This window comes from Paralichthys olivaceus, chromosome 6 (assembly GCF_024713975.1).
Source record: "Paralichthys olivaceus isolate ysfri-2021 chromosome 6, ASM2471397v2, whole genome shotgun sequence".
Classification (NCBI taxonomy): Eukaryota; Metazoa; Chordata; class Actinopteri; order Pleuronectiformes; family Paralichthyidae; genus Paralichthys; species Paralichthys olivaceus.
Genome location: NC_091098.1, coordinates 7,770,191 through 7,779,821, shown reverse-complemented (window position 1 = coordinate 7,779,821; position 9,631 = coordinate 7,770,191). Strand labels below are relative to the sequence as shown.

Here is a 9,631-nt window from a genome sequence, read left to right as displayed (position 1 = left end):
TAAAACTTTCCCATCATATGTCTTAAACTCTTTTAACTTCTCTGAAAGACCATCCACATTCAGATTGAAAATATATTTTATCTTGTTTAGGCGCTTTGATTTTGTTTGTAGATTCTTGCTTGTGTTTTTTCCTTTGTTCCCGCACCCCAAAGCAGAATTATTTGATGAAGAAAACAGAAAAGTGCTTTGTTTCTTTCACTATCTATAATCTACTTAACAGAATTAAATTACTATCCAAGCAACATAACGTGACGGTTCTTCCTGGTAAAGAGCGTGTGTAGATGACACATTCATTATAAACCATGACTGGCTCTTTGTTAAATCTGGGCACTTTGTTTTAGAAAAAAAAAGTTGCTTGGTCTCAATCAGAACATTGAGAAGGCCTCACCCCTTCCTTAATTTCCTTTCATTTCAATGTCCTCCAGAGACGACTTCACTACTTAGCTACTATGGTTTTGCTCCCTCCTCTGCAGCTGTGTTGTTTTGGTCTTTTTAGAATCATAGTCTATCACTAAGTGATGATTAATTATTAAATCAATCATACAGAGAAGATGTGGCTGTTGCATCAGAGTGTGTGTGTGTGAGTGAAATACAGAGAGAGAGAGCGAGTGTGTGTGTGAGAAAGAGAGAGAGAGTGTGTGTGTGTGTGTGAGAAAGAGAGTAAAATACAGAGAGAGAGAGTGTGTGTGTGTGTGAAAGAGAGAGAGTGTGTGTGAGTGTGAGAGAGAGTGAAAGAGAGAGTGTGTGTGTGAGAGTGAAAGAGAGAGAGAGTGTGTGTGAGAGTGAAAGAGAGAGAGAGAGTGTGTGTGAGTGAAAGAGTGTGTGTGTGAGAGTGAAAGAGAGAGTGTGTGTGTGAAAGAGAGAGAGTGTGTGTGAGTGTGAGAGAGTGAAAGAGAGAGAGAGAGAGTGTTTGTCTGTGTGTGTGAGAGTGAAAGAGAGAGAGAGAGTGTGTGTGTGTGAGAGTGAAAGAGAGAGAGAGAGAGTGTGTGTGTGACAGAGTGTATGTGTGAGAGTGAAAGAGAGAGAGAGAGAGTGTGTGTGTGAGAGAGTGTATGTGTGAGAGTGAAAGAGAGAGAGAGTTTGTGTGTGTGTGTGTGAGAGTGAAAGAGAGAGAGAGTGCGTTTATGTGTGAGAGTGAAAGAGAGAGAGAGAGTGTGTGTGTGTGAGAGTGAAAGAGAGAGAGAGAGAGTGTGTGTGTGAGAGAATGAAAGAGAGAGAGAGTGCGTGTGTGTGTGTGAAAGAGAGAGAGTGTGTGTGTCTGTTATGTTGTTGTTGGATAGTTGCGGTTCACACTCCAACACAGTAGGTGGCGATAACGCGCCCGATCGTTGGTCGCCACCCGCCATCAAACGGAAAGACAAGATACGGAAGTGACCTCATCGCCTTCTCCTGTGTCTCATACGGAAATTGATCTGTCAACAAACTACCGTCATCTGCTTTTTTGAATGTGTCGGTTTTATTTCCCTCTTGCGACAGACACATCCAAAGGTCCACAGCATGGAGTGCAGGTCTGTGTTCAGACAGTGAGGCTGCCTCGGTCAGCTAGAGCTACACCTCCAGCGGCAGCTAACACAGAGAGCTGTTTCCACAGGGTGGGACAAGCGGCGTGTTTACGTTACGTGTGGGACACCTCGCTGATTTAACAGCCTCCAGAAAATGGCCTGCACTTTAGACAAAGTGTTGGGCGACGCTCGGACCCTTCTGGAGAGGCTGAAAGAGCACGACACGGCCGCAGAGGGACTCATAGAACAGTCCGGGGCCCTGAGCCAGAGAGTGCAGGGCATGAGGGAGGTGGGGAACGACCTCCCAGACAAGGTGAGGACGACTGGTCTCAACACAGAGACATGTCATTAAAGTCCTGAGACACGGAGTGCTGCACTGCACAGAGGCATCCACACACAAGAGCTCCAACAGGATTCAGCCGAGCTCTAATTTACCCAACCTCTTTAAACTACATGATTTCATTGGGGATATTTATTCACAAAATACATTTTCAGTTTATAATTTCTGTTGTGTTCCATCGTCATTTACTTTAACCCAGTAACATCTATACTGATGCTTACATCCCTGCAGAAATCCTGCTAGTTACAGCTCCAGACTCTTCATTGTTACTCACTTACTGCTGTGAAAAGAAGTAACTCAAGTTAAATTTGTTACCTCAATTTCTCAAATGAGTCAATAATCTGCATGAATGTCCTTCAACTTTCTCAGATTACTGTTTCATGTGTTTTGTTGATGTGCGGATGTAAGATATCTATAATGACGTGTCAGTCCCTTATTTCTGACTGTATTATATTTTATTTCACCAATTATTGTGGCGGGAGGGGGTTGATTTTATAAAATGCATCACATCCCTCGCTTCGTAAAAACACATCTTGTATTATTATGTTAACAACCACAACACAAACATATATGAGGTTGATTTGATATTAAAACTGAGAAAGCTTTACTATTGATTTTCCTCTCTTCATCACTCTACCCCCTCAGCACACAGAAGACAGTTCTGAGATTCAGGAGCTTACCAAATACAAGCCCCATGTTCTTCTGACTCAGGAAAACACTCAAATCAAGGAACTACAGCAGGAGAATAAAGGTGAAAAACAAACCCACTCACTTCTGTTGATTGTATGTCTGGTTTTATATGTTTGTTTTTTTTCAAACCCTCTTCACGACTGTCTCTGCAGAGCTATGGTTGTCCCTTGAAGAACACCAATACGCGCTAGAGTTGATCATGGGTCGATACCGCAAACAGATGCTTCAGCTCATGATGGCAAAGAAGGAGCTGGACACCAAACCAGTGCTTAGCCTGCACGAGGACCACGCTAAAGTACACTGGCTTTCTGCATTTGCTCAGTCATTCACAGGACAGGAGTAAACATTGAGACATGTAAAGTTAGAAATGTGCAGACCTGAGGATCAATACTTTGCATTGTGATTCTGCAGGAAGTGCAGAACCAGGTGGAGCGAATATGTGAGATGGGCCAGGTGATGAGAAGAGCAGTGCAGGTGGATGATCAGCACTACTGCTCTGTTCGAGAGAGGCTGGCTCAACTAGAGGTGAGCTCAGTAACTGCAGATGTTTCTCTAAATGTGAACCCACAAAACATTACCAAGCAATGGCAAGGTAAACACTTATGTGGTTTATAAGGAAAACTTAAATAGAAATGAAAATGACAAAAATAGCCCAGCGGGTTAAAGAAACTACTTATTTATTTCTTTTTTCTTTAGAAAATAGTTCCAGTGATAACTATTCACAGCAATGTTTCTAGATTACCCTGTGAAAAAGAGACTGTTTCTAGAAGCAGGTGTCACGGTTTGTTTGATTTTTAATTTATCCCAGATATACCTGCTTACAGGTCATTTCTCAATGCTGTAAGTGCCATAGATGTTATCAATTGACCACGGCTGAAGGGATTTCTAAATATACATATCTGGAAACATAGATTATGAAAAACAAAACTGTTGTCCAGGTTCCAGTAGAGTTTAAGTTTGAAATGAAATGTATATTTCTTGTGTGTTTGCATCAACTGACCCTTTAACAATCAGTATTGCACGAGTACAGTTTTGATACAATGTTATCCTGTCACGTTCAGATTGAGAACAAGGAGCTGCAAGACCTCCTGGCCATCAGCAGGAGCTCCGTGAAGACAGCGAGAGAAGAACCTGACCAGCCAGCAACAGTAGCACAAGAACAGTCCCCTCAACCAGCGTCCAACGAGTGACCAGAGCAGCTTCAGCGTGAACTGTGAATGAGGAAACAAGTCCTTCAGGACCAGGAGACAGGGTTGATGATCTCTTCAACTGTGTTCACCACATTGTTTTTATTTTCTTATTAAAGATGGGATGGGGTCAGACCACAGCATCTGTTTTGTAGCAAAGGCCACTCTAACGCATCATTGCCTATCAGCAGCATTTACCTGTGGTATAATTGGATGGTAGCTCTCTCATATGTACATTTCACGTATGTACACACACACACACACACATGCACGTACTGGAGGCAGCAAAAGCAAAGGGGATTTATTTTGTTTTTTGCCAAAGATGCATTTGCTCGTTAAGGACAAAGTTTCTACCTCTTTGTTGCCCCTTTGCTGTTCACTCCCATTCACATTGTGTAAAATAATCATCAACATCCTGCTACGACTTCACTCGATGGAAACTGATGAAATCTACTTTGTTGCTCCATCTGAAGAAGCAGTGCTTGATAATCACTTTGCCAACATGATGACTTTTGGCTGTTTCACACAGTTTGCCTGCTGAGTAGTGACAGTGGATCATTTATGTGATCATCTATCATTTTATGAATTTGATACATTTGTCTAGTACTTAAATTGAGTGTCTTAAACACCAGTTTTCTAGTTTTGGATGCAGAGTATTCAAATGTACCAGCTGATGGCACATCTTTATTTATGGTAACGATTTCGGAATATGCCAATCTTCTGTTTGAATAGATATTAAATGTTTGTGCTCTGTATGTTCTCAGAAATTGTATATTGTCATCTCAGGAAATCAGTGTTAGGGTGAACATGCTGTAATGACTTCATGACAGTGTACTGATGTGTCAAACTAAATTTCATTCAAAAACTTTAAAATCAATTTTTAATAAATGCAATAATTGTGTATCTGTGAATGTTTTTCTGTCTCATATATACTCACAGATTCCTTGGTTAGGAACACCAATAAACCAATCATGTGGCAGCAGACTGATGCTTACAGTCATGCAGAACTAGGTCAAGAGACTCAATGTGATCTTAAAATGTGACCTCCGTGGCTGACAGTAGATGGTAGGGTTAACATCACTTATGATTTAATGGACACAAAATGCCTTGTATCAGCAGTTCAGGCTGCTGGTGGTGTAGTTGAAAGAGCAACGTCTTCCTGCTATGTTTGGTCACTCAATACTGCACCTGACACAGAGAAATAATACCTAGGTGCCATATTACTTAGTTTTTTCATTTATAATATGTTATTTATTTCATACAAATATTACTCCTAGTATAGTAACTACTTACTGCCACTTAAGTATTAGTTTAGTCTCTCTCATTACTTATTTTTCATTTCTGTTGTCATTAATGCACTTTACATTTTGTATTTATTTTCAATGATAGATTTGTTTAGACTTAATATTCTTATTAATGCTTCTATTAAGACTTTTAATACTGATGTATTCTAATGAACTCTATTCTACGTATATATTGTGGTAATTTAATATTGGAGCAAGCTGGAACCAGAATTTCCCTCTGGATTAATAAAGTCTATCTTCTCTTAACCACAGAAAGTGCAGAGGACCACACATTAGCCATGGAGGCCCATACGTGTCAGGTAATAACTATTTATACAGATTTAATGTAAATGTAATGATAAATGCTACAAACCAAAATTAGACTCATTTACACCGGTGTTCGCTTCATTTCTGCACATTTAATACTTTACCACACGATGGCGACAGTGAGCCGCGTAGCTTGCGTGTAACGTATCGCGAGGTTTGTAAGAGCAGCTCAATGCTGCGTTCACGTGCAAAGCATCAGACGAGCTTTTCGTCTGTTCGGGAATTGTCTCGTTTACTTCATCAACAGCATTTATTATACTGGGTTACACGTTTAAAAAGCGCAATCCCCTAAAGAACCCCTCTCCTCCTCCTTCTCCTTCTTCTTCTTCTTCGTCTCCACTCGTTTGTTCCCGCGCACCGAGCCCAGCAGTTTGTGTCCGGCAGGCCGTGAACGCAGCGGCACAGTTGACACCTCGCCTTGACTCGAGCTAACGAGCAGCATGTCTGAGAAGGAGCTGGGGAAGAAGTGGGACCGGTGCCTGGCAGACGGGGCCATCAAACTCGGTAAATATCCCCGAGTCTTCCACGTGTAACGACGCCGTCATTTCCCGGAACCAGCCAAAGAACGAGCAGAGTTTCCACTGTGTTCCACTGCTGTCATTGGGAGGGAGGGAAGCTAACTAGCTAGCACCAAAGGACTTACAAAGGACAAGTGAATGACCAGACACACGTAGGAGTATTTGATTTATTGTGACACGAGAATCAGGCTTAATCATGTACTTTTAGTTATAAAACACGAACATCGGTGCTTGTTAGCTTTGTCTTTCTCTTATGTGTGGCTGTTGGAAAGTGCCCAAGAGGAAACGTCATTCAGGAAATGTTTTCTTGCCTTATTTACATCTGTGCTGCGACATTTTCAAAACACCAACACGTGTATTTAATGCTATGTTAACACTGTCTCAGGTTGTAGCTCCACTGGGTTTATATATATATATATATATATATATATAAATTAATAATTGAGCTGCAGTGGCGGATCTAGCACTTTTCCAGATCACAGAGGGGCCAATTATAAATCCAACATCCATGAACCATGAGTCATTCAGAAAGGTGCACTTTTAATTCAGTCCTTGTTGCTTTGAGCAAAGACACCCACCATTGAATATACTCTGAAGATTTTCCCTGGTTCAAGCAGAGTATGTCCTTAGAAAATAAAATATATAATTCTCAACAAATTGTCATTTATTGTCAGTATTCTTGTGACTAGTTTACTTCAGAAAGACCACTGACAGGACAGGGCCACTTCAGGGGCCAATCAGCCTGACTTAAGGAAACGCTGTATAAACTTATTAGTCAGCTCATGGTTTGGAAGGGGAGGGTGAGGTGAGGTGGGGTGGGGTGAGATGAGGTGAGGGGTGTTCAGCTGCAACATGAAACTTCACCACTAGATGTTTCTAAACTCTACACACTGAACCATTAAGTCAGCACATGCTCACAATGAATGGCAATAAAAGAATAGGTGTTAAAGATACTTTGTTGACTGTATCACTTCTTTCTTTCTTCAGGCACTGGACTGGGGTTAGGAATCGTTTTTTCTGTTCTGTTCTTTAAACGTAAGTAGTTTGAATGGGTTGGTGCTGCAGTGCATCTTGACTCTTTAATTTAGCTCTCAGGTCCGTTCCAAGACGAGAAGAGCCAGCCGTGAAAGGCTTATGTGCGTCACACCTAAATGAACAAATAGTTCAATGATAATTCATCGAGAATCTTTAGCGCTTTTGTTTCTCAAAAGCTTAAAAAGATCAAAAAGAATGTGTATAAAAAGAAAATCATATTTTCTGAAGAGTTGTTTATTTTAGTGCATGAATACATTTAAAGCCCCTGTTTCATTTGCAGGGCACACATGGCCGATATCATTCGGCTCAGGAGTGGGACTTGGCATGGCATATGCCAACTGTCAGAATGACCTCAGGTCACATTATGTGCTGCAAAGAAGAGAAAAGGTTCGTTTGCAATACAATGTTAAACAGGTTACAGAAAAAAATCCTCAGTTCTATCTCAGAGTAACAATCCCATTTTACTGCTCATGTAAATCAAAATGTATGTAACTGTTTTCTATTTTCTTTAACAGGAGCAATAGCTGCAAGTCAACGAGGGACTGTCTTTTTTATTGTTTTGAATTTGTTCTTTTTGTTTTGACTGTGGGAGACCAGCCATTTGCACTGTTTTTCAGTTAGATTCATATCTCCTGTTGATCGGTCCATCCCGAGTATGACCCAGTATGATTGTATGTGCCTAATCAGGACAGTCTGTGTTTATTTAATAAAACAATTATAACAACAAAAAATGATGCCCTGGTAACAAGTTCTTTCCTGAGACTCTGATTCTGACCTATTTATCAGTTGGCCAATAAAAGTTTGCCTATATGAGCCTTTCGCAGACACATTGGTACCTGCATTTATATTTACCAATATGCACAGAAAACCTTTATTTTACAAAATAAACTTGTACCTGTTCTATATATTTAGCTGTATTCGAATATCGATGTCCATATCGATGATGCTCGAACAAACCCATTTTAAACCATAAAGCAGTAGACAATAATTATGTGATGAATTACAATTCATTCATTAGCCTGACTACAATTCATACAGTCCTAGCTGTAGTGGTGGTACTTGAAAGAGTAAAAGGAGTCAAGTGTCAGTGAAGTTAAATTTTTTTCAGTTTATTTGTGAGGGCATGTGGGAGTGATTTTCACAAATATGTCAGGGAGGAAGGGGGGCAGCAATGCAAACGCTCTCCCATAAGGTGGTGGGTCTGGTGTGGGTGAAGGGGGGGGGGGTTAGCAGCAGTTGAGCGGATGAGGCTGATGACTGGGGCGTAATGATGGAGATGAGTCATGAGGGGGCATGAAAATGAAAAAAACAAGTTTTGTTTGGTATTTGACAAGGTTGTTGAAATACTGGAGTGCACTGGACTTTGCCTTGAGAATGAAGTGGTTTTATGTTCAGTATTCAAGTGCTCCTGTCTGCAAGTGAATTATTACTGTTGTCATACCCTTTTGTTTAGCTGGAGGGGAAGTTGGAACAAGGTGAAGTTACTTTCAAAATGCTGCTAGAACAAAGAATGTGTTGTTTTTTTTAAATCATTGAAAATAGAAAAAAATACTTTAACCTTTATTGACTACTTACATAAGGGCTCCTTGATACAAATATCAAGCTTTTAAGTTCAGAACGGAAGTTCTTTTGCTTTTTTGTCGCTGAGAACACAAAACAAAGAACTTTGTAGTCAGACCATTTATTCTTTAAAGCACCTCAATTACCATGAGTGGTGCAGCCAACTGGGTGACAGATTGCATTTGCAGGCTGTGCACAGATCTATTATCAAGATGTGATGGGTGGTTTGTAGTTGCATGCACTAGTAACAGCAGCTGTCAATAACTGCTTCAATTAATCAATAAAGTAAAAAAACAAACTATTTATTGTATTTCTAAGGCACGACTAGAGAGAAAAGAAAAACGCTTCATTATTATTAAATCTTGCAGATCATTAAAACTTTAAATATACAAGGAGGTACATTCTATTTACAGGTCTCATGGAGTTAGACTTGACTTATAGTTATAACAATTCATACACTCAGTCCTTTTTAAAAATTTTGCTTAAAACGCAGGTGAAATCTTACAAATCAATGCTGTAGTTGTACTTAAATAGATAAAAATGTCATGGCCATACACAGAGAAAGACCACCCACACTATGATGCAGAATGAGCATGTCTTGGCTGTGATGGTGCATGGTTATGCATTAGCAGCTCAATGCTTTGACACGCTCCTTCTCAGTAGGCGTGCGCTCAGGCTGGGATGCACACTGGAGTGGCCGACAAAGGGATTAACGGGAACCGAGGGATAGAAAGGCAGCATCTCAAGGACCATGATACCTGTAGAGCACTTGTGAATGGAGCTTTGCTGCCGAGCGACTGCTGCACACTTTTGTGTTGGTTTCATGCTCCCCCCCGTGCTGTTCCCCCAGAATAAAAAGGTCTGGTGAAAAGGCAGCAGCACAGCAGCTCAGCAAAGGACTTGAGGAAATATTCGGAGAATTGTCTCCGATAGTTCCTTTCGCCGGCACGTATGCCTCATCTCTCTGTGTGCCCTCCTCCTGTGACTGTCATCGTTGTGACATGCTGCTTCGTAACCCTCTGTCAGCCCTTGAATGGCTCATTCTGGCTCTGAGCTGTGGATGAGGCAGGGACACGCAGGAGGGGATGGAGAGATGAGTGAAAGTCTGTTTATTTTGGTCACTATACTGGTGGCAGTGGAAGTGAGCCCGGGACACCTGGATGTATTCCTGCCAAAGGGAGATGGAAAT

The 9,631-nt window shown here is 41.1% G+C and overlaps 2 protein-coding genes across 2 annotated transcripts; both read left to right on the top strand.

The window, feature by feature from the left end:
• The first annotated feature begins 855 nt into the window (after positions 1-855).
• On the top strand, positions 856-4,620 carry sike1 (suppressor of IKBKE 1). Its single transcript, XM_020088697.2, has 5 exons — positions 856-1,815; positions 2,488-2,593; positions 2,685-2,827; positions 2,944-3,057; positions 3,594-4,620. Exons 1-5 carry the CDS (start codon positions 1,657-1,659, stop codon positions 3,720-3,722), a joined length of 651 nt encoding a protein of 216 aa, XP_019944256.2. The 5' UTR covers positions 856-1,656; the 3' UTR covers positions 3,723-4,620.
• Positions 4,621-5,493: 873 nt separating this feature from the next.
• Positions 5,494-7,613, top strand: micos10 (mitochondrial contact site and cristae organizing system subunit 10). The gene is made up of 4 exons (XM_020088972.2): positions 5,494-5,833; positions 6,835-6,882; positions 7,163-7,269; positions 7,398-7,613. The coding sequence occupies exons 1-4, from the start codon at positions 5,770-5,772 to the stop codon at positions 7,404-7,406; spliced, it is 228 nt and encodes a 75-aa protein (XP_019944531.1). The 5' UTR covers positions 5,494-5,769; the 3' UTR covers positions 7,407-7,613.
• Positions 7,614-9,631: the final 2,018 nt, after the last annotated feature.

What these genes read in the sequence shown, in the direction of transcription:
- sike1 (XM_020088697.2), top strand. Translation starts at nt 1,657, where the DNA reads ATGGCCTGCACTTTAGACAAAGTGTTGGGCGACGCTCGGACCCTTCTG. An exon ending in GGAACGACCTCCCAGACAAG is followed by an intron (nt 1,816 to 2,487) that starts GTGAGGACGACT and finishes CTACCCCCTCAG; the next exon opens with CACACAGAAGACAGTTCTGA. An exon ending in ACTACAGCAGGAGAATAAAG is followed by an intron (nt 2,594 to 2,684) that starts GTGAAAAACAAA and finishes CTGTCTCTGCAG; the next exon opens with AGCTATGGTTGTCCCTTGAA.
- micos10 (XM_020088972.2), top strand. Translation starts at nt 5,770, where the DNA reads ATGTCTGAGAAGGAGCTGGGGAAGAAGTGGGACCGGTGCCTGGCAGAC. An exon ending in AGACGGGGCCATCAAACTCG is followed by an intron (nt 5,834 to 6,834) that starts GTAAATATCCCC and finishes TTCTTTCTTCAG; the next exon opens with GCACTGGACTGGGGTTAGGA. An exon ending in TTCTGTTCTGTTCTTTAAAC is followed by an intron (nt 6,883 to 7,162) that starts GTAAGTAGTTTG and finishes TTTCATTTGCAG; the next exon opens with GGCACACATGGCCGATATCA.